Source organism: Accipiter gentilis, chromosome 21 (genome assembly GCF_929443795.1).
Source record: "Accipiter gentilis chromosome 21, bAccGen1.1, whole genome shotgun sequence".
NCBI classification, from domain to species: Eukaryota; Metazoa; Chordata; class Aves; order Accipitriformes; family Accipitridae; genus Astur; species Astur gentilis.
Window position 1 is genome coordinate 4,128,957 of NC_064900.1, and position 24,414 is coordinate 4,153,370.

General features: G+C 41.5%; 2 protein-coding genes across 16 annotated transcripts in view; one reads left to right on the forward strand and one right to left on the reverse strand.

Moving 5' to 3' along the window:
• B4GALT4 (beta-1,4-galactosyltransferase 4) overlaps positions 1-9,565 on the forward strand; it is a 31,835-nt gene extending 22,270 nt beyond the window's left edge. For all 10 annotated transcript variants that reach the window (XM_049824505.1, XM_049824497.1, XM_049824498.1 and 7 more), the window contains 4 exons: positions 1,822-2,009; positions 5,665-5,787; positions 8,332-8,436; positions 8,865-9,565. In XM_049824505.1, the coding sequence (XP_049680462.1) occupies positions 1,822-2,009; positions 5,665-5,787; positions 8,332-8,436; positions 8,865-9,006 (558 nt within the window). In that variant the 3' untranslated portion in view covers positions 9,007-9,565. The remainder of the gene's footprint in view (positions 1-1,821; positions 2,010-5,664; positions 5,788-8,331; positions 8,437-8,864) is intronic.
• Positions 2,877-24,414, reverse strand: LOC126048935 (beta-1,4-galactosyltransferase 3-like). 6 transcript variants are annotated; one of them, XR_007509045.1, is made up of 10 exons: positions 23,787-24,414; positions 16,611-16,846; positions 15,509-15,699; positions 15,193-15,315; positions 12,265-12,369; positions 10,696-11,277; positions 9,610-9,698; positions 5,218-5,508; positions 5,103-5,125; positions 2,877-4,318 (listed from the first exon to the last, which is right to left on the reverse strand). XR_007509045.1 is itself a non-coding variant. In XM_049824507.1 (6 exons), the coding sequence occupies exons 1-6, from the start codon at positions 24,022-24,024 to the stop codon at positions 11,136-11,138; spliced, it is 1,035 nt and encodes a 344-aa protein (XP_049680464.1). In that variant the 5' UTR covers positions 24,025-24,414; the 3' UTR covers positions 10,578-11,135. The 6 variants fall into 6 exon arrangements, 3 of the variants coding, with proteins under 3 accessions (XP_049680464.1, XP_049680466.1, XP_049680465.1); XR_007509044.1 differs by lacking the exon at positions 5,103-5,125; XR_007509043.1 differs by lacking the exon at positions 2,877-4,318 and having other exon boundaries at positions 4,356-5,508.

Consider the following 24,414-nt stretch of genomic DNA (forward strand, 5'->3'; position numbering starts at 1 on the left):
CTTCTCAATAAAAGATGAGAGTAAACTTTGCTATTTGTTCAGTATATGGTCTAACGTTGAAAACTGCCCTTCCTGGAAAGCAATTTAGCTGTTGTTTGCCTACTTTCGTGCAGGAGGTGGGCTGTGGTGGCTGACTGTACTGATAGGGGGAGACAACTGCAGCAGATGGTAGACGCTGCTGCTGAACTAGGCTGGGTTTGATACCCGATACAACTGAAGTTCTTCGCATGTTCTTTACCAGTCACCTGAATTGTTCTGTTCACTCAATAACCTATGTTTTCATCATCAGGAGAAGATTATCTGACAGATATCTTCATATACAGGACACTTTAAAAAAACCAAACCACCACCACAACAAACCGCCACCGCAAACAAACAAACAAACAAAAAAAAAACAACAAAAAAAATCACTCAAATTTGATCATAGATTTTGGGTGAATTGTATCTAAGTTTTCCTTGGAAAAGTCCTTCTCTGACTGAGAATGGAAGCAACTGATTATCCCTCTCAATTTTTTCAGAGTGGTCACTGGGCTGTATTTCCCTACCTGCAGGTATGGAGCCATAAATCCCAGGAATCTTCTTTGTGCAGGAGCAGATGGCCGTTAGTGATGGTGAACAAATTGCTGCTTCAGAGCAAAGCGTTACTTTTTAGAATAATAAAACATGCTTTGTATACAACTGCTTTTACCTACACCTAACCTTCCCTGAGTCTGGGAAGGCCAGCTTCTTTTTCATCTTCCATGGAGCCTCTTTCAGTCCAGGCACCTTCTAGCAAATGACCCCTTTCTCTTGAAAATTGCTTTTTTATTCTTTCAAGTACATCAGGTTCCTAGCTCTGGAAAATGTCTGTCCTGACAATTTCTGGGAGCGCAGAGTTTGGCCCTCTGACTCCTAAGTGGGAACTTGAGGCAATTCACCACCTTGTTTGTCCTCAAGGAGCAGAAAGCCTTCTACAGGCTGGCACGTGTGTACAGCCCAGTAAAAGATACCTAGCAAGATAAGCATACCTTAGTGAAATGTGACACATGCTATAGAGTGAATGGTGACACGGTAAGCTTACAAAACTGCCAGGTATGTGTGTATATATGTATATCTCAGAAGTGAAAAAGGATAGTTTTGAAACAAAACACACTAACTTATAGCAAAAGCAAACAATGAAGACTAGTAAAAGTCAGGTGAAGCTCTGTGCTAGGGGGAGTCCCTGTGCAGCATAATAATTAGGTTATAGATAGGAGTTAATAATGAAGAGACCTGCTTTTTATTTCCCACTCTGCCACCTACTGTGTGACCTGAGGAAATACAGTGAACTCTTTAAGCATTGCTGTCCTTTAAACTGAGTGGACAAGCATAAATCATCTGTGGCAGGTGCTCTGACATCTATAAACTAATTAGTATGGGGAATAATGTTTTTTTGGTGGGGTTTTGTTTGTTTGTTTTTGGCTTTTGTTTTAAAAAACTTCCATAAGCCTTACTGACACAGTTGTATGGAGCACCAGTTTCTAAACTGTTTGCTGATGCCTCATTTGTAGCCCGATGGGAACTCCAGGACAGGAGCAGCAATAGTAGTGAAATTGCAGCATGCATACTTCTGGTGCCCAGATAACCGTAGGCTTTCCTGGCCTTGGCTGTGTTTGTTCATGATAAGTAGAAACTGAAGAAACACTGCATCGCTGGCCGCTCTGATGCTGTACCCACTGTCTGTAAAGGCTGTGACACATGAACGTGGTTGCAAACTACGTGATCAGGACAAATGCCCTGGAGCAGTTCTGGTTCAAAAGGTTTGACACCTTCTTCAGAGGTTTTTTCCATTCTCTTCCACAGGCTGGCAGCACCAAATTTAATCGAGCTAAACTGCTGAATGTAGGATACCTAGAGGCCCTAAAAGAAGCAAACTGGGACTGTTTCATTTTCCATGATGTGGATCTGGTGCCAGAAAATGACTTTAACATTTACATGTGTGACAGACAACCAAAGCACCTTGTAGTTGGCAGGAACAATACTGGATACAGGTAGGAAACCAGGAATATGGAAAGAATACCAACTGGGCAATGCCATGTTACTGATAATGTTCCTCTTCTGATGGAGCCATATGCTGGTATCTACCCTCTCTCCTGGCACCAAGTTTCTGGTGGTAATGCTTTGCCTTTCTGGAGTGCCTTCTGACAAAAGAGAACTGTACGGACATCTCTGAAGTCCGCCCCGTGGTCACCTGTACAAATGATCATTGTCATCGTTCTGGTTCCTGGGGTGAGGTCGAGGGTGTTCTGAGAGGAAAGCAACATGCCAGAGGTTGTGCAGAGACCTTCTGTCAGAGCTAGAAATGCATTTGCAGTCTCCTGGTCCTGTGATTTGAGGGTGTGATCTTACTATAATAAAACTTGCCCCTTACCTTTTGCTGTTGAAGAGGTAACAGCTAATATTGAGAGCTCAAGTATGAGAATTTGCCAAAGGATAGGGTCGTCCTTTAATTATTTGGCTGGACAGTGTCTAATACAGGATTGTTCTGATTTTTAAATGGGTACCCTAAGTGCCAGTATGATATAAATAATTTAAAGTGAAAAGTCAGGTTCAGTCCACCTCAGAGAAAAAGGGCTTCTGAGCTTGGTGAATTTAATGACTTAGAGTGTTTTCATTGAACTTGTTTCTTTGAAGACTTGCCTCTTATGTCAGTCTAAATATTAATTAGAAGTGGGCTTTTCAAAAGCTGATCTCAAAGTACATTGAAGTAAAGCTCTGCTTCACTTCTGGGTTTCCTTTGTTAAATATATGAGAAAGAGGTGGGATGTGCAAATTCTTATACAGAATAATATTCACTTCCCAGTCATTTAGTGAAAACTGGAACAAGCACAAATGAACTAGGCTCATGACAGGCTTCTGGAGCGCTGTGTCTTGCAGAGAGAACACTGAGGCCTCCAGGATCGTTAGTGCACCAAAACAACAGAAATGCTGCTTTTGTTAATTGACAGGCGTGTAGAATCCAGGCTAATAACATGGCGCAAAGCTTGAGGTGCTTTCCTTAACCTTCTGTGCCTTAGTAACTGCAAGTGTTTTGCTTACTTAAGCATGCAGATGGATTCTTGCTTTTACTAAGGGATCTTCTTACTATTAATTTCCTCAGGTTTCTCCTGTTTTTGGAAAGGAGCTGTTAATTAGAGGTCAGCTTTAAGCTTTGGCTTTAAAGAGTACGGACAAAATGTTTTTGTTGTGAATGCCCTGCACCAGTATTCACTAGGACACTGGTGGTTTGAATTTGATTCATACTTTTTCTGTGTCTGCTGCCTCTGTTTATGCATCCGGGAAGTGGGGATAATAATGCTCTACTTCCAAAGGAATTCCTGGGTACGTCTGAAGGAATTCAGAGCCTGAGCTCAAGAATGGTACCTAAACTGAGCTGAGACCACAGGTTGAAATCCCAGTTGGGTGACCTCACTGTTTTGCTTAGGCTGAGGTGAGCGTACTGAGACATGTTACTCAGACAAGGTTGAGAAAACTGAAGTCATACGTGTTCTGCATTAACACAAAATATCCTGGGCAGGAATGTGGGGGGTTTGTGGGTTTCCTGGAGCTTTTTGTTTGTTTATTTTTTTCTTCCAGGGGGGATATTTTCTATGGTGATGCAGTGCGTGGTAATCTTAGCAGCCATGCTCCTTTGGAGAGCAAGTACCTTATGTTTAGTTACATAAACTACAACTCAGTTTTAGATTCTTTAGAAAAAAGGTTTATATATTAAAACTTTGGAGGTAAGGGTGGGAAAACTTTTTCTCTTAGCTAAGCTATTTCCTTGAGACCAGCACAACATCCGTTCCTAATGACTGTTTCTATTGTATGGTTTCTTCAGTCCAATATTTAAAATCCCAAAGGAGCTGATATTCTCTTGTCCTCAGGCAAGAGGTGGTTGAACAGTGTTACAGACGTGCATTTTTTGCAGACGATGTCACCTAGGAGCAAGATATGCCTGGGCCCTGCCAGTTCTGCTCTGCCTGAGGAGGGTTGAGTGGGCAGCACTGTCCTGGTTACAGCTCTGGCTGCTTCCGTGTCTGCCTCTCCAGTGGTGGAGGGGAATAATGGGGTGCATAAAGTTCTGCATTAATTCTGCTAAACTTTATACTTGGAAACAAGGAAGAACTGGTCAGGGATGTGAATGTCAGAAACAAGGAGGGAATGAGGTGAATAGCAGGATCACAACCCCCGTCTTCCTGTTCAGGGATCTGCTTGGAAGAATCACTTGGGAGATGAACCTGGAGAGATGAAGGATTCGGGAGAGCTTGTGGATCTTCAGGGCTTGCCTCCTTCATGCTCAAGAATGGTCCATTCCCACCTGCAGAAAGTCAGGCAAAGGTGAATGGAGGCCTGCATGGAGCAACGAGGAGCTCCCGAGGGGAAAAAAAAATCCAGAAAAAAGAAGCATGAAAGAAGTGGAAGCAGTCAGGTGACCTGTGAGGACACACAAGATGCAGTCTAAGCGTGCAGGGATGGTGTTAGGAAAACCAAAGTCCTTCTGGAGTTGTCTCGCAAGCAACATGAAAGGCAACATGAAGGGCTTCTACACGTACAGCAGCTGCTGGGAAGACTAGGGAAAACGTGTACCTGCTGTGTGGCAGGGGACTTGGTGACAAAAGACAAGAAAAAGGCCAAGATATTCAATGCCTTATCTGCTTTGGTCCTTATTGGCAAGATTTGCCTTCAGGAATCCCAGGTATCTGATACCAGTGGCAAAGTCTGGACTTACCAAGACTTACCCTTGGTAGAGGAGGATCAAGTTAAGGAATACTTGAACTGGGTGTACACCATAAAACCATGTTACCTGATGGGATGTATCCATGAGTGCGAAGGGAACTGATGGCTGTCATTGTGAGGCTTGTCTGGCATGTAAATTGCCATAATGGATACTTTCTAGCCCTGGCAATTTGTCCATCTGTTTAGATTCACATACATCTAGAAATCAAAATGTGATCTGCAGCCATGTGCACATCACCTCTGAAGCTGGCAGTGGCAACATAGTAGAAGCTGTGTTGTAATGCCAAGAAAGAGGAGGGTATTGTATTGTGAAAAGCAATTAGCAAAATGGTATAAGAAGATAAATAAGCGTGGTATCTCAATACCTTTTTTAAAGTAGATGCAGTTTCTAGGATAGGGAAGGTAGAAGTTAGAAATTAATCTCCTTTAGAGCTGAGCTCCATTACATTAGGTTACTAAGTAACTTGCACTGTACCTTACCTTGGAATTGGTCCTGCAATATCCCATACCACATGCCCCCTTGCTGGGATCTGATTTCATTCCAAGATTTTCAGATTCAGCTCTTAAGATAGATGGTGGCTTGCTGTCATTATTGCAAAGCTTCCACTATATTAGTGCATAGCTTTGTTGCTTTTCTAGTCATCAGAGTCCTTGAGGTGAAGCGTCTTTTTGGCTGGCAAGGGGAATTGTGTAAAGAGAGAGAGAAACTCCTGAAGAAGGCTCCATGTTCTCACAGAGCTGACTTTTTCTGGCCTAAAGCAAATCATCTTTCTGTGAAAAGAGGAAGAGAACAAGACCAACCTCATGGATTTGTGTACCCTGAACTCTGTTAAAGACAAGTCTAGATCCAGAGTTTCAGGGTGATACTTTCATTGTTGGTAGAATTTGACTTTTAATTCTTCATTCTCTCTTCTTGTGTACTTCTAGGTTACGGTACCGGGGATATTTTGGAGGTGTAACTGCTCTAACAAGAGATCAGTTTTCCAAGGTGAATGGATTCTCTAACAAGTACTGGGGTTGGGGTGGAGAAGATGATGACCTTCGAATCAGGTAAAAAATAAATAATTTATATATAAAAAAAAAGCTAGAGGGAAATGGATGTTAAAGGGTGGAAGAATTGGTTTAAAAAAAAAAAAAAAAAAATTAAAAAAAAATTGGCATGACTTCACACCTAGTCTCCAAAGGTGGAGCACTACAGGAGCCTTTAGTTCAGAACAGTATTGCAGTGGGGGTTTGGAGTGCCAGATGCAGTTCTGTGAACAGTTTCCTCTTTGCAAAGGTTAGGCACGCTTGAGACCTGCTGCTCCTCTTGACAGCATTGTTGGTTGGGTGTGGGGGTTTTTGTGGTTTGGTGTTTTTTGGTTTTGTTTTGGTTTTTTGGCAAATCAAATGCCAGACTTCAATCTTGCCATTTCCGTTATAACCGGCTTCGAAGCAAGAATACAAATACTGTGTGGCTGAGACAAAAACAAAACAAGCCAACCAGAGACACAAATGTATTGTGTTCCAATACTTTGCAAGAGCGTGGGAGTGTTTTGGTGGGATTGGGTTTTTTGCACTCATTGACTCCCATGATTTAGTCCAAGCAGGGCTTAGTCTGTATGTAGGTGGTGTTGATTATAGTTAAGATAGTGAATAACTTTAGTTTTAGAAAGACTGCATATATATGCATATGCCCTTTGCTCTTGTTAAAACTTGTTTTGCAGACATGCCTGTCAAAGTAGGAGAAACTTGATAGTTTGAGAGGTTTAGTGGGACAAAGTAGTCAACAAAACTTTTATGTTGATCTTTTGCCCAGGAAGAAACCTCTAATCCTGCATTGCTGTTAGTGAAGGAAGGGAAAAAAACCCCACCAAAACCAACAGAAAAAAACGCACAACCCTGCAAGCTCTGCTGGCAGAGCCTGTCAATTTGTAACTTGGGTATGCTCTGTTATTCTTAAGTGTTTATCCTTTTCAGTTGCTTAAATATGTCCCCTAAATGTTTGTTTACATAGAATTCGTATCCCTGGTGATGGTAAATAATTACAGTGGTGAAATCAAGTCTGTTAAAATTAGGAACTTCCAAATGAAACTTTTTCTTGGTGTCAGTTCAGCAGATCAGCCAGCTGTACCTCAAGAAATCTAAAATCTCTGCTGGAGACATGGATTTCTGTCCCTTCTTAATCATAACTATTTTTTCCTCCCCACCCCTAGCTAGACACCAACTTCCCTGTGACCTCTTGGGAGATGGCTTTTATTGTGGTAGGGGATAGCTTGGTACTGTCTTATTCCCCAGCTTCCTGAGAAGTGTCACCGTTAATGAGCAAAGGTGGTAGTGGTGTTCTTTCAAATGTTCCTGTGGGCAGCAGAGAAGCAGCTGTGCAGATCTGCAGGATTTACTGAGGGTCTCTACAATGTTTGCAAATGGTTGGAATCAAAAGTGATGCTTGCTTGTGTGTGGTACCTCGTAACTTTGCAGCTGCTGAGGTCTTGGTGTGGCAACCAATTTGTATGACCCGGAGTGCACGCTGCAACTGGGCTTGGCTCACGCCTTTCCCTCTCGGGTGGACCTTGGACGGGGCTGGTTACAGAGGTTGCAGTGGTGGGTAATGGGAAGCTTGCTGTCTCGGTGGGTTGTTGTACGGACAGATCCTTGCAGACTTCCTCCGCAAAGACGGCAGATGGCAGCATCCCCTTCAGTATCTTCAAGAACTCGGGCCGGAGTGCTCTTGGGTCCTGCTGTTTTGCTTCTCTAAATGTGATTGTCTCTTTTGGGCCTCTTCCTAAGGTGCGGATCACAAAGAGATTTTTCAGATCATCTGTTGTATTTTTTTGATAATTTACTGCTACAAGTAGTCACAGGAAATCTGTAAGGAGCTCAGTTTCTTCAGTTCTCTGTTTTCTATTGCTTTTTTTCAGCTGCTGATGTGACTGGCAAAGACCTGGGTTATTCCTTAATTCTATTGTCATTAAGTTAACCCTTTCTGCTGACAGAGCAAAACTGTTGTGCTCCACAGATACGTTTAAGGCCAAAAGTTCCAATCAAGTGCCTGATGTCTGCATGGGGTTTAGTGTTTCTGGCACTGTTCTCGGAAAGAAATTCTTCTTTATGTGAACAAGTAAAAATTTTGCAGCTGACTGCCACCTGTTAAAAAAGAAAACAAGCTTGCTTTTTTCTTTTTTTAACTGGAGAACTATCAAGTATAGGTGCTTTACTGCCGTAGTTGAGATGAACTTGTTGAAAAACAGGTGGAATCTTGCTACAGACCTCCTAGCTTAATACAGGGCAGTACAAACTAGACCAGACAATACTAATCTAAATGTACTCTGCTGTATACTGTGTACTTAAAGCTCTATGTGACTTCTGCTGTAGTAGCTACCTGCTTCTGTTCAAAGAAAGGCCACCCTACTGGACCTGTTCTCCAGAAACGCAACCCTGAGCCCCATTGCTCTGGCAAAATGGGTTGTAGAAGAGATGCAGATGAGTTTCCTACAGTTCTCTGTGCTTGCTTCCATGGCATCCACAAGCGATGAGTCTTCAAATGTTGGGGTTTTTTTCCTTAAGAGCTTGTTTATAGGTGACATCTTGCTCATGCACTATTCCTTCTTCCAGGGTTGAGATACAGAAAATGAGAGTGGTGAGGCCGTCTGCTGATGTAGCCAGGTACACTATGATCTTCCACAAACGAGACCATGGCAATGAAGAGAATGGAGAGAGGTGAGTCAGGAACAGTGTTCCACCTTGCATTGTCTTAGTGTGTGGGTAGGAGCCAGGCACCTGGGGGCCAAAACTGGTGTTTTGTGGTACCCAGAGGGCTGTGGGGGACAGCCCTGCGACACCACTGTTCACAGCTGGCGTTCTGTACGCGAGATCTGCCTAGAACTGACTGGGTGATGTTCCTGAGAAACTTCCAAAGTTAGTTACATGGATATGATTTGAGCATATGATTTCAGAGATTAAACCAAAGGACTTTTTTTTTCCCCATGTCCAATTGTCCATGCTGAGGACAGGAAAAGCATGACTTTATGTTCCCAGTAGATACAGACAGGCACTAGCTCTGCCTCCAAGTTTACTAGTAGTGGGAAAGAGCTCAAAACTCCTCTCTTACACTTGTCAATGAAGATTTTTCTCCTCTTTGTCCTCAGGATGAAGCTTCTACGTCAGGTATCGAGAACGTGGAAAACAGATGGGCTGAACTCATGTTCATATAAACTGCTCTCAGTGGAACATAACCCTTTATATGTCAACATCACAGTGGATTTCAGCACGCAGCCCAAGATCTCATAAGGGTGAGCACCACCCAGGTTACAGGAAATGGCAACAGATCTCATTTGTGGTTGCTGTTACAGCAGATGACTCCTGTCATTCTGCTTGAACGAGTACTTCAGTAGCACAGAAGAAAGATATTTTTTTTCTCTTGACAGCATCTAATTGATTGGTCATTTCCTTTTGTGAGGACTGGGGCTATGGACTGACCCGAGGGACAACAGGTCCTCACATTCTTCTATGGACTTTCTGCTGGGACATTTGCAAAAGTGTCCTTGTTTGGGCTGGTCCAGTGGAAGGACTTGAACTAACTCTCCTGGAAAAACATTTGTTATTGCAACTATTCTTAAACTTCCTATTTGTTGTAGGGGGAAGGCTGCCTAGCACTGCCACCACTGCCATGACTTCAAAAGGACCAGGCCAGTCTTTTCTCATTAAAAGCACAAGAATTCTTCACCAACTACAAACTTGCTGAGAAAGGCTAATTTTTTCCAGCCTGAGGAAAAACTGCTTATGGGGGAGGGAAGGGCAATAATAGTAATGGATGAGATGTTAAAACTCTCACAATAAATACACCCCATTGCATTCAAAAGGCTTCTCTTGTCCTTCATGAGCTCAGCTTACCCTGCTGCAGGATGGCTGAGGTGTCCTGTGGCAAAATGAAAGTCTCAGTTCTGCAGTAGGCTGCAGGCTGCGTGTTATTCTGGAGAGATCTGGAAGGAAATACAGTGGCCAAGTGTGTCACAGAGAAATTCCTGTGTTGTTTAATGCTTTGGAGCACACTTAGAGTGCATATTTGTATACATACCCAGGCCATTATTAGTTGTGATTCTTCTTTTAGGAGACTGGTGAAAGTCTGTGGATAACTAACTGTTCCACTATGCTGCAGCATTTCTGCTAAAATCTTAATTAATTAGCTCACTTTCCTTGCTGCATTATACTTAACTGTCCTTACACCTGCTTGTCAGTTATGCATCCCTTACAGGTAAACGTGAAGCCAGGTTTGAGAGAGTTTCTTTTAGGACACAATATATTAATTACATTACAAAAAGCAACTTCTGTTTACTGTAAAATATTGAAGCTGGTTGACACATTAGTCCAACTGTAGAGAAGACCAAAGCTTTAAATAATTTCTTAAGTGTTAGTGGGACAGATGCAGCTTTTCAGTGAACAGGGCAAAAATCAAGCAAAAATACCCTGTCATGCTTGCAAAATAACTGGATGTGGTAGGCAGTGCTACTGACTGACTTTATAGGGAAAGCAAGATTACAGAAGGGGCAAGGTCTTGGGCAGACTGTGTCAGTCTCACAGTCAGGTAAGTACAAATGCATTCCTGCCAGGGTCACAGCTCCACTGTTGACATGTTTGACTGACTTAGAGGGAAAACTAGTGTTTTATCTTGAAGACAGATCAACCTTGAAAGATAATGTTTGAGCAACAGCTGAAATACCAGATTAATTTCCCTACTCTGAGCAGGAGGTTAGACTAGGTGACAGTCTCAGGCCCCATTCAGCCCGAGTTAGTTACAGCTACAAGGGAAACTTTTAAACACAGGTGCATCAGGCCAGAAAAAACAAAGACTTAAGCTCTGGTGTTGCCTCATTTCAGGGCAACTTTCTTGTTTATTACACTCTTATTAAATATTCTAGAAAATCTTAATCCAAACACCTTACTCAATTTATTCTACTCAAATTCACAAAAGATACTTACAGAACGGTAACTGGCTTCAACACTTTCTCAAAGTACAGCACTTCAGAAGCCCATCTGACAGAATGGCTTGCATCCCAATTAACACTTCAGTACAAAGCAGCACAGAGCTATCCAGCTTTGGAACGAGTTCCAGAAAACTTGGGTCAGCTTACTGTCAAGGAGACCTTGATCCCAAAGGCTGGGAGGTGGGTCTGGCTCAGTAGTTAAGTTTTCCAGCGCTTTGACAATTTTTACAGTAAGCCACAGCCTGTTTATTTGCTATCGTACCTTATTCTCAAGGCCTTTTCTTCTAAAACAGCAAGAAGAAAAGTGAAATTCATGAAAGACAATAGGATTAGTCTCAGGTGGTGCAGACTCCACACCACAACAGGAGGTAGAGGCTGAATGCCCATACACATGCTGCCACGCTGAGCCCAAACTCTGGTTTTGTTTTCATTCTCTTAAGAAAAGGGGGGAACGTATCCAATGTCCACAGTGATGTTGGTATAAAGAGGATGCTTTGTCCTGGAAAGGAGCTTGAACTCCAATGAATTCATTCCATCATCTTTCCATGTTTTTCTGGTGTTGTGTCGAGAAGTAGGCCTGAAAAAGGAACAATACCTGCAGTTAGATAGAGCAAAGGTGATGGTTACAGCTGAAGCTGCAGAAGAAGTAGTCTTCCAGAGGTGGCATGGTCTTAGCAGATGAAAACTGCTAGCAGAAAAGCCCCAAGAAAATTCTTCTCACATAATACACACTAGAGAGAGAAGGCATTTTATAAGACTAAACAGATTAGAGTAAGTTCATGCTGACTATTCTAAACAAGGAGGACAATTTGGACTAGAACCTGTCAGACAGGTTGACAAGGGAGGTAGCAACTACAGTCCACAAAAAAAAACAAGAAACTGTCAGCAGCTTAGAGAGACCTGGGAGTGCAACACCAAGGCTTGCAGCAGTGGTGTACATAGGCTGCTGTAGGTAGGTTTTAAGACAGCGTTGTTATGGAAACCTGGGTTTTGAGGTGACAGAGGGAAGTCTGCACTGTCAGTATGAGAAGCCTCCACCACACTTGACCCAACACCCTCCTCCAGCTCTTTTATATAAAACTGAGTCTTTGCTAAGGTCTCACAGACCTTCCTCATGTCTTCAAGCTAGATTACCACCTTCTGCTATTTTAATGGTACATTGTAAATCCACACCAATTGAAGAACAAGTTTTTATTACAGGGAAGTTGTAGCAAAGTGCCTCCTCAAACTGAGCTCTACCCATTTACAAGGCAGGCACTGGTGGGGTTTTTTTTAAGTTTTATTCCCCGAATAATTTGATGCTTAAGTCTGATATGTGTCAGCTTCCTAGCTAGCACATGTCCTTAACAGTAGGAAACTGGGAGGAACCCTTCAAATGCAGAGACAGATACAGAATGATTTAGCTGAAACTGACTGGGAGCCTTCTTTAAATGGCCACATTAAAGCAGAAAAACAAGCAGTGGCATTAGGTGTACTTACTGCCTGTTCTGAGGAAGACGATGGTAACAGTCAACCTGCCACAAGGCTCAGAGCAGCTTCCTAACTGCTCCCCCCAAACACTTACCTTCTCCAAGGCTCTTGAGTCTCTGTCTCTTCATTGTAGTCCATCACTTTGTAGCGTCCAAGGTGAGGTGATGTCCGGACTATTTTCATTCCTGCTAGCTGAATCCTTTAAAACAACAAAAAAAAAATGTTTGCTTAGGCATAAAGATGCCATTTCTAGGCTTAGTTATAGGGAAGTTCAAAGTCAGAGATCATTTTCGGTGTTAATGCAATCAAAGCAAAATGCAGAAGCCAAAGGGAGCAAAGTTTAACACCACCACAGTGCCGCATTATCTTCTCTAGCAGGTTCTAACCGGGCTTGGGCTAGAAAGCTCCCAGCTGCAGTATGCTTCAACAGGGTACAAAGAGGATTATAGCAAGCAGGGAAAGAACAGCAGCATACAGAGCATTCAAGAGCAATTCCCATGAATCTGACAGTTGGGCTTTATTTTCACTTCCTTGTAAGAGCAGAGCTTTTACTGCCTAGACGTCCATCACCTAAACTTTAAAAAAAAAAAAAAAAACCAAAAAACCCAACAAACCACCAAACTTGCAGTTTCTGAAAGGAAGCCAGTCCTGAGTTTCAGATCCAGATTAAGCCTCTCTCTGTTCTTTGAGAAGTGCCGTTCATTCAGTTGGCCTGATTAGAGGACTGGCTTCATAAGAGATTAGTGATAAATACAGGCACCAGACAAACAAATGTGAGCTGCTCAGCTGCAGGACAGTTAGATAAAAGTGAACTGAAGGCTTAGAATTCCAGAACAGAGCTCCTAAAAACAGCATTCTGAGTGACTTTCAAGCAACTCGTTGCTGATGGCATCTGTGTTAGTTTACCAAAGTGCCTGTAATAGTGCTAGGGCTAGCAAACCTCTGTTATCACAGGGCAGCTCTTTCTTACACAGAGAAAATTCCTGTGAATGTAAGAATCAATGTTTGCTCAACTGCAGTTATCTAACCTGCACATTTGCAACATGTGATTGCCTTCCACGGAGATCTGGTACAGCAGCAAGCTGCACTGAAGCAGGAATATTAAAAAGCTGAAAGAGGCTACAGAACTGAAAATATTTGCTAGTCTAGAGCCATCAAATGATTACAACACTTCACTGACAGTATGACATACTATTATTTCAGATTGAGTTTTAGACAAGGTTTCTTGTTTTCTGAACATAAGCTTATTGCACATTCAGTCAAAAAGACAAGAAAAAGCAAGAACACTAAACTAGCTTTGCTGTTACAGATTTTGCATTGCAAGATTAAACTAAAAGCATATTATGAAACAGTTAATACATTCATTTACTGTTAAGAAAAAACCAACACTTTCCTGTAGTTGATAATGTTAACACGTAAGTGGTTCCAATTAGTATTTTCTTCTAATAAAAGGTAGATCCTGGTGTTTGCTAGGACTAATAGTTATCAGGCTGCAGTACTGTACAATATAAATAGCAGTCAGCATGTTTTTTCACTAACTCTGCTTTAATAAGCAGTATCCCAGCAAAAAAATCTTTACACAGGATAGGGGTTTTTGACATTTCAATGTCAAATTTCAAATACTAATTAATTTTGTTGCTACATGGTAAGAAGTGCTTGAGCACCTCCTAAAATCCAAGTCCCAGTAGGTGCATCAACCTAGCTACTCAAAAACAGTCAGCCCATTCCTAATTTCTCCAGGTTGAGACGTCAGTGTGTGATTAAATCATGAGCAGGCACTGTCCATGGCCTCCATGTACCTATGGGCCAGAACACTGCTAATCATTAGCATAAGTTTTCAGAGAAATGACACATGATTTACATCCCTTCAAGAAAGGGCTATTTTGGGATCTACATAACCTACTTGCCTTAGGAGATTTCTGTAAGGAAGAACGTTCCTGTGCATAACTGGCATGACTACCACAGGTACTGAAAACCCCAACAGATGCCTAAGCTGTACTAAGAACAGCTGAATAGACCCAGCATTGTAGTGTTTGACGTAAAAAAATCTATTTTCCTGGCATTCTATTCCTTTAGTAAATGCTGAATCTCTAAACAATCATACACCCTTTTAGTTAGGTTTCTCTGAAAGGAAAAAGAGGAATTGTATGTTAGAAAATCTGACTTTCAATTCCCAGAATAGTGCTTTGTAAAAACTCCTGCGGTCCTCAAATACAACATTCCACTGAAACTGTGTAACTTGTCATGCTGTGCAAGACCAAAAAACACACAAGGCCTTTATCATCAGTTTAGTTTTATGAACTGCCCGTGAGCTTGCCTCAATGCAGGATGATGAAGGTGCACAGTGCAACTACAAAGCTGAATAAAGAAGCTACAGCTATGATTTTGTACTTGAAGAATTTGCATTAGGCGGAGTACCTGGAACTAAACTCATTGTATTCACTTCTATAGCATGCTGCTGCCATGGCAACTCAAGCATAAGAAAAAACATCAGATCTTGCTGTCACTGACTCACAGTAGTACACAGGCTTCTCCATCACCCAGCACTGAAGACAGAAGTTAGAATTCCTTGTGTTCCTTAATCCACATATTGGTGATTAGCTAATACTTGGAGCAACCTAGATGCCCTTAACATAACTTACGTTCCCAACTGTCTGAAAATTAGTAAGTACCTTCTTGGTTTTCTTATTTGTCAAGCTTGCAGATTCCTCCCTTCCCTTGGGGCTGTTAATGTCAGTGGAGTCACTTGTCAACCACGGGCGGTTATAATCCCTTGGGTGCACTCCAGAGCGAGTGAAGGCGCAAGGATGTGAAGTAACATTCTGTCCTCCCAGCACACAATGGGTGGATTCATATATTCTGAACATCTTCTGACATTAACCATTCCCAATGCCAACAGCATTCTGGATTATAATGATACTGCAAGCATGTTAAGGAACATCTTAGTTCCTTTCTTAGAGTAATGCTACGTGTTTAACTAGCCAGCTCCCTTCTATTTTGAGCCTGTCCTGTGCATTAGTACCTTGTAGCAATGTCGTCATTTTCACCACCACTGCCCCAGTATGTGTTTGGAAACCCATTCATCTTCATGTAATGTTCTGGAGTCAGAGCAGATACACCCCCGAAAAAGGACTTATATGGCAGACTAAAAGAGAAAGAGAAAAAAAAAAAAGCTTCAATACTGAAGGCAAGAATACCCTTTTCTGGTGAAGTCACTACTGCAAAACTAACAGAAAACCTCTTAAAGGTTGTATCTTTCACTGTCCCCATTCAATACTTGCTATGCAGAAAGTGAACAAGTTGGGATACGTACATCCAAAGCACATGGGGGCACTTACGTGTACTGAAACTTATCCATGGCACTAGCCATATGCTTGGGATAGTATTCATCGCAAACATAGAGATTATAATCATTCTCAGGTACTAGGTCGACATCGTGCAGAAGAAGGCAGTCCCAGTCTTCATCCTTCAGGGCTTCCCGGACGCCAACATTAAGCAGCTTTGCTCGGTTAAATGTACCATTCCCCACCTGGAAAAGAAAACCTACATTTCTTCACCAAAACAACAAAGAGGATAACTCGATTAAAATTTATGTTAGTCAAAAAGCCTTATTCAAATGAATGACACTGGAATGAATCAATACTGGCTACAAATTCCATGCCCCAGACTCTTAAAACTTTCATCCATTCTCTTCACAATATTCTCAGCAATTGTGAGCTTTGCTGTGTCAGGTGCTATATACCGCAGGCTCCTGAAGAAGGCTGACTTTTAGGAGACCAGTAAGTCAATCCTTAGCTGTACATCTGCACATCAACACTTTTGCCCTGACTACTGCTTATTAAAGCTTAGAAATGAGGAAAAAAAAAAAAAGAAAAAAAAGATCTGGGTCAAAAAAAAAGCTTCTCCTCCCTCCCAATCAACCATCAGTTTCAATTAATGAATCAAAAACGTGCTCTCACACCACTGATCTTTTCCAACACCAGTCCACGTCAGTTCAAAACGGCTGTTTGAACTGCATAGGCCTGCCCCACAGCAGAGTCAAGCCAGATGTTTTTATCTGATACAGACTAAAAATAGCCAATTTCACTTTAGCATTTAGTCTCAACAGTTTTGCTCAGTAGCCACACTGACAAGCTACAAGACAAACCACATCCAACTCTTGAACAGCTGAAAATACAAGTTACCACTTAATGACAACTTTATCCCTCTAGAAGAAAAAAAAAAGGCAGAACAAATCAATAGCAGGATGATGATCTTAACAAGTGGTATGACATATCAATCATTAGCAGCCATGGAGATGGGACAGCACATAACCAACCTGCTCTAAACCCATGCGTTGAATGGTACTTCCACATTAGAAGATTCCCATTTCTTGTTCAGAACCTAACCCTTAACTGGGAAGTTCAGCTACACCATCAGGCACATGTGATTTAGATTTACCTGCTGAATCAAGTAGATACTGTAACTGAGCTGCTGGCGCTGCAAGAAAGGATGAATATAGTAGAGAAGATGGTGAAGGTACTTCTCCTGGTTCTTGTATGCTACAAGGATGGCCGATTTGTAGCGGGCCAAGCAGTGAGGTGGCCTGTAGCGGCCACCCGACTGAACAAAAGGATTTTTTTTGATGATCATTTTTTCACTAGGGAGCACCCTGAAGGTGATGGTTAATGGACCAACTGTAAGGAGAGACAGAAAAAAAGAAAAAGAAAAAGATCAGTGATGTTTCTCAACCTTCATTCAAACCTATATATATGTTTACTACTGAAGACACCAGCCCCACCACAGAACAGTTAACACCACCAAGCAGATGTGCCCACATCATGAATTCCACCACTGCCTGCTGGTCACCTCCCCACAGCTCCACACCGAGGGGTGCCGGGCTCAGCACCAGGACAGCACTCATCCTGCCAGAGGCATCCCGAGTCCCAGCACAGCCAGCAAGTCTCACCAAGCTCCTGCACAGCTTGCTTTTTCCTGGTATTGGCTCCCTACTACACAAGCAAACCTCCTGTCTTGTGTTGCTTAGATGGGATCCTTGAATAAATGTATTCACTGTAAGAATAGCACTGAAAAGGAATCAAGATGAACAGACGTATCTGCTTTTACCACCCATATGGAGAAAGTCTCCAAGCCTCTTTCAGAGGAGATTCTAGGACAAAGATGTCCAAAAGAATATTCAGCAGGTTGGGGGAGAAATAGTTTAAAGCCTGGATGAATACAAATGCTTTAGGAAATGTTAGCTTTATCTTAAAAAAAGTTTCAAGTTGATTTTATAATCACATGCCACAAGATCTGTATTGGCTATATAATTTAATTATATACGCTGTGATAAGCGGGCAGTACTTCAAAGTTTTGGGAAAATCAGATGACAGAAATGAGAAGGAAGAAGAGAGATGTTACATTTTCAGGAACAGGCACAGGGTAGCAAAAGAAACTATGTATGACAGTTCCTCTACTCAGCACCTCAATTTTAAATACAAAACATACTGGGTATGTTCAACAGTTTTTATCTAATAAAAAAAAATATTAAAAAATCTGTGTTTTTATATGAATTCTTCCATTCTTCAGATGGAAAAAGTTTGACAAGTCACAAGTAAGAAAGAATTAATATAAAGCGTCAATCACAATTTTAACACAAGTCTCATATTGTTACAGTAGGAATAAACAAATTCTACAATTATTTAAATGCCTGCCCTTCTGGGTAGTGAAAAAAGATTCCAGAACTGGCAGAAGAGTTATATTTATACACAGACCAGTGTGTCTTAGTGGTTTCCCACCACTGTCAATTTCTAAGAAAATAAAGCACAAATGCAGAACAAGATTAAAATCTATGACTTAAATGAACAAGGAAGAAACCTTCACCTAAATCACAATTAAAAGGTGACAATTTCAAATGACAGTTTTAAGTAGGACCAACAATTCTCTGCAGGCCATGCTACCCAAAGACAAAATATTTTTTTGCACCAGAAGCCTGTGAGGCAACTTGTTGGGGTTTTATTGTTGTTGTTGGTTTTTAAATAGCTACAAATAAGATTTTCTTTTCCTTCCAAGCTCACAGTTATTGCTATGGCTGTCTTAAAGATTAAGTTTTCAGTATCTTGGAAATCAGACTCCCTCATAAACCACTGAAATAAATTATTCTCTCAAAAAACTTCTGATAATGAAGCCTGAGAGAGAAAGAGCAAATATTTAGGCCTGGTGTTTCTAGCTTTCATTTGAGCAGGGAAAGGTATGGGTGTGTCTTACATCTAATTAAGTATTTACGCAGGTGAGTCCAGAAGATACTTCTTCCAGCCCATTTTGCATTCGAGTCTCTGCTACAATTCTAACGAAGAAAATTGAGCCTGCGTTCACCCACATCCTGTTTAACTGACACAGAAGAAAGCAACATTCCTCCGCTGGTTTGGGGGGTTGGGGTTTTTTGAGCACTAACAAGGCTTAGGGACTAAATTTGGCATAAGATTCAAGCTGTCCATTCAGAATTGGGAAACATTTTGCTAGTATGTGGATGTTGGTATACCTCACATTTGTGATAGGCAAACCGATACTCAATAAGTGTGTCCTTTTCTTCCTCAAGGAACACACATAATGGCATTTCCTGAAGGTTGGTCTGAACAAGCACTGACCCCATTCCTCGTGCTGTCAAAAAGGTCTAGCCACTGTGAATCCCACTTCATGGTTTGTTTTTGTTGGTTGGTTGGCTTTTGCTTGTTTGTTTTTAAAAGGAAAACCTGAATTTTGCTTGTCAGCAAGATCTTGCAATAGCTGACTCTCAAGTATCACTTTTCAGTCCTTCCCCAAGTATCTGAAATGCAGGGGGTATTTGATTTTGACTGTGTTACCCCCAGTAGGAAACTGGAGTGCATTGCTATACCTTTGTACCCGAAACAGAAGAGCAGCTCTTCAGAGAATCATGTTGTGGGCCCATGAATCTAGGTCACACTTATGATTAACATTTTATGATGTTATTACCTACTTCTGTGCAGACAGTTTCCTTTTCTGCCTTTAAGACCACCACGTTTCAGTCCAACATTGTTTTTAACCTGTAGTTTATGTTGCTTTTTAGATTTATGAACTGCCTGATTATCAGATCTTTTAACTAAAGCACCATTAACCACTGATTTGATGACAACTGGAGCTTGCTAAAGAAATGTTACATTCAGATTGGATTTCAACTACAGATCATTGCTCCAAGGAAGGTGTAAAAAAGAGAATTAATCCCATTTGTTCTCCCACAAAAGCACGGTTTTGTTTCCTATAAAGCAATTGGGGCTCTTTGTATTGCAGAGTAAGATTTTGTAGCGATAATCCTTAAATTCCAAAAAAATGAAATCTAAATTTAGACTTAAGGGCATGAGTAAGATAATGTGCAATAGTTTCACTTCTGTTGCCTCCTTCCATACCCAAGCATACGATTCATGAGGGTAAAATTTGCACTTTTCAGGTTTTTCAAGATGCCATGTTCTCCCAACCTGCCTGGCTCCATACCTCAAACTCAGCTCAGAAATTCAATCTAGTATACGCCAAGGAAACACAGAAAAAAAAGTTAGTCTGTGACATAGCCCCAAAACTCTGGCTGCCCTACATCCTTTGCTACAAGCTAAATTCTGGCTCTCGGATCTCCTTCCTGCCCAACTAACAAAAGGCTAATGCACTGTAATCCAATTAAATCCCAGATGTGAACAGAACCATTGCAGGCTGTACCAAATAGGGAAAAACAAAACTGCTAACGCACAGCTTTGGGAAAGGAGGAAAACCCTGTCTTAGATGTTCTAGAAAGCACAGGATCCCAATTCAGACAAGGTACAGAATCAACACCCTGGCACGTCCAAGCAACTTCTCCGTAGCCTGGTTCCTAAGCTCTTTCTGTGCCTGTACCATCACACGCAGGGTGTTTAATTAATATGAAACTTTAGTGTGTAGAGTTAAAACTCGCGATTCCCCGTCTGTATTGTTAGCTGGTGCCAGTGACAGCATACTCCCTGCTTGCTTTACTTTCTAGGCAACATAATTGACTATCGGGGGATCTATTGATTTTGACCAGATCTGTCCCATCTTAAGAAAGAAACTATATGATTTCTAAACAACTTGCTACACATTTAGAGTTAGCAGCTATAATTACTGAGTTCAACCAGAATAAGCAGAACTTACAAAAGCTAAACGAACGGTAACAGTACCATGGATGAATACCTCACTGAGAAAGTGCAGCACCACACACTACATTAATAAAGTCATATTTGTATGATTTTACCACTGTTTGAATGATAGGTAAAAAAAAACACCAGACCAATAGCCTTAATTTAAGCACCAGTTTCTAATGACAGAATACAAGGCTGCCTCAACTACAGCTGAAAATAAGTCTCAGCATTACCACCTTTTTACTTCTCTTTAAATCTGAGAGAAGAAACTAGCAGAAGAGTATCCCTCAGAAAATGTAGCAGGAGCTACTCATTACCACAACAGATGGTCACACTCATTAAAAGGTTATGACAGATGGGAGTGAAAGGCAGTAACTACTATAAGAAGGGCTTGAAAAAAAAATTCTTCCTTAACATGAGCAAATGATAAACAGCGGAGTTACAGTCAGAACTTTCAACTATTAAAGTCCTCAAGGGCCAAAGCAACTCATTCAGCACATACCATGCATAAAGTAAGGTACCTCTTTAAATCTGCGTCTTCTACCATCAAGCTACTTCCTGGTAAGAGGAAAAGATGAACCAAAACAACACATCTTGCATGCAATGTGAGAAAGTCAGATTTTGAATTTAAATGCTACTTTGTTAAGTTTTGCATATAACTTAGCATATAAACACTTTGCTTTTTCCAAAAACAAAGGAGGAAGAAACAGGCAACTGGATATTTGTGTAGAAACTTCAACCTTTTAGTAATTTATTCACCTTTGACTAATTTATTCACAATATTAATGAAGACACTGAATATCTAGTACAATGCTTTTCAAGTTGTTGGTCACGAAAGATTCAATGGACACCACTAAGCATTAAAAAAGTAACATTAGTCAGCAAGCGCCTAGTTCATCCAAGGCAGAGGTGTTTAGCAATTACACTTTCCTGCTTCACAGCCCTGGAAGAACCAAGATGCTGTAGATTCAGGAGGTAGGAAAAAGACAGATGAACTGCAAGCTAATCTTACATTCCAACAGTTATTGAAATGATCTACTATATACATAAGTGGAAAAAGTGCTGCACTTCATAAAAGCCCTGATGAAGAAACCATTTAAGCCATTTGGCATTCTTCCAGCGACTTTAACACACTTTAGAGTGGACACAGTGACTTATTACCAGCTCTGAATTGGAGATTGGAGTCCTCAAGAATTGATTTGAAATCTCATTTAATGGAATTTATGAAATTAAAATTAAAAGACATTGTTATCTCTGATATAACGCTTCCAAGAGAGATCAGTCCCACGAGAGAAGACGATAACAACCAATGAAGATATTTGTAAAGTATTTATACATCTATTCATATGTGCCCATCACATACAAAACAAAGGGCAACTACCTTGCAGAGCAGCATGCATTTCTCAGGTTAAAAAAACCCAAATCACCCAGAAGAGGCTGGTATATAGTAATACCAGGAGGAATAATTTACTTCATATTTAAAGGGGAATATCACTGAGTAAAAGTTAAGTTGTAGCAGACTGCTCATTTTTCTTAAGCTGAATCTGCACCAATACTCCAAATAATTTGTGCTTCACAGCAACAATGCTTCATATGCTCAACTCTAAATTTATGCAGCAAAACTTCCACAATTACTTTGCTTTGTTTTCTTTTTTTTCTCCCAGTGAACTTACTGTTTGTTTCTGTCTATAAGTAACACTACATTCTCATTTTAGCTTCAAAGTATGACATACAGGCCAATCCCCTCTGTTCTCAGCACTCTCAGGGATGGGCAGAAGAAGAGGTCTTAAAAAGACTTCACAGCTCTAAGAGCATTGACTGGTGTAATTTTACCCTGCGTCTGCCTCCTCTATATACGTCACTACTCTTGCTTATCTGATGGTTTGCCTGCAAGCTGCACAGAATTGCACCTAGTTTTGGATTTGGTGTTTTTTTTGGTGGGGTTCTTCGTTTTTGTTGGTGGTTTGTGGTGGGTTTTTTTTGAGACCAAAGCTTTATTATTTGTCTCCACTACTGATGAGAATCCGCTGTCCTGAAAAGAGTCAAGCAGGGTACAGGCACATTTCTGCTGTTCTTTTTCAAATAAAACAATTAAGTCAGAAACACAGAATTGTAGCTTCCCAAAGGAACCAATGGGCTGTACCTAGTGATGAACAGAGACTAACTGAGACCATTAGAACTGGCACCTGTGCAAAAAGGGTCTGTCCTATTAGTATGTCAGTAGTTACTTAGTAGAGCTGTTTCCAAGGGAAATGCTGAGGCATATACCCAAAAGTTATCATACAATTTCATCATACATATTGCATGTATTTCATTTAACTTCAGCAACAGAGGAAGAAAGAAAACTTCCTAGAAGTACAAGCATCGTTATGAAGACTGCAGTCTAAAAAGGCTCATCCAAAGCATCCCAGCAGAGTTCTCTAACTGAATTAAGCAACTCAACACAAGAGTAACCACAGCATTGACTTTCCACAATACTTCCACCTGTGAACCAAGGTCAGCCATTTGCTCTTAACTGTTCTCCACATGTGGTGATCAGCTTTCCTAGAACAGCAGGACAACTACTAAGTAGTGCTCCAAGACTAGTTATATGCAAGACTTACACATGCAGAAACCTGTGTAGTATGGAAAACCAGATGAGGGTAACTTACTACACAGTACTCTAAGAAGCAGGTGTCCCCAAACCAGCTGTAAGCACATGCTTACAGAACTCATCCATTCTTGGGTGGCTCAGTCGAACTGATTCACTATTACCGGAGATGCACCACTTTACTATCAACAAGCATGCTTTACAGGTGTGACTCTGTATTTACTTAAAGTTTCCCAACTGTTCTAGTAATGCAGTAGCTGGATGAATGCTGCCTCTAGGATCAGCTTTAATTTGGTCCTAGTGTAAATACAAATTAACCTGCGACCAGACTTTAAGGGAGAAGTTTCTAAGTCTAAAGGATGTGAAACAATCATAGACCAAAAAGATCACCACGAAGAGCAAGGTGCCAAGCTACATGCTCATACAAACGATATTTAAAGCCAACTTAATCAGTTAATCAATTTATATCGAACTATGAGCTTGATATAAGGCTGAGACGAAGAACCCAGAAGTTACAGTGAGTCAGAGGTCAAAACTATGCACTTACCAAAGCACAAGCTTTGGCATATTTTATACAGGACCGCCAAGAACAACAACAAAAAAGTGTTACTAACTTGGTATTAAGACCATGCGCTGTTTTCACTCCTTCTACAATCTCTATATAGCCAAATCCTTAATATTGTCAGGTTTTAGATCAGTAAAATACTTTTCCTCGGATAACCAATAAAAATGAGTTAATTAACACAAGAAAGTTTTGCCAGAGTAAGTATTACATCAGGATACCAGTTTAAAAAAGTGGGAAAGTTTGAAAAACGTACAACTTGCAAAGTGTTCAACGTTATCACGCACCAAAGCAGTTATTTCAAGCACTTACCGGTTCATACCTACCAAATATCGGTGACTGTGCTGAGCAGTACGGCATAGCTTCTTCATCGGGAGCTTGGGTGAACAAGCTGAGGTTTGTATACACATCATGAGTTTTGGAGTAATCCAGAACCTGATGCGAGTCTAAAAACCCACGCAACACATTCGAAGGCCCACCTCGGTAGAGGATCAGGATAAATATGGCTTGGAAGACAAACAGAAACAGCAGAAAGCAAGGATTTTCGACACGAGAGAGGGACATAGCTTTTAGCCCATGCTCTGGAACCAGACCGGTGAGGAGTTTTAACCGCCTTCCACAAGCTGCTGTTCTACGTTCAGGGCTACATCGCTGGGCACACCAGGCCGCCTCTTCTTCCACCTCCTCCTCCTCCTCACACTCTCCGAGGCGGCAGCCCGCTCTTCCACCACAGCTTCGTCAGGCGGCTCGGCGCCAACCCACCCCTTCCCGCTACCACCTCCTCACGGCGGGCTGCGGGAGTAGAAGCAGCCCCTCAAGGCCACCTCACGGCAGAAGAACCGCGGCGGCGACACACCCTGACGCCTACCCCGGCCGGACAGGCTCCCTGAGGCAGAGGCGACGGCGGGAAACGCGCCCGCTGACAGAACCCACCGACTGGCGACCGAGCGGCGG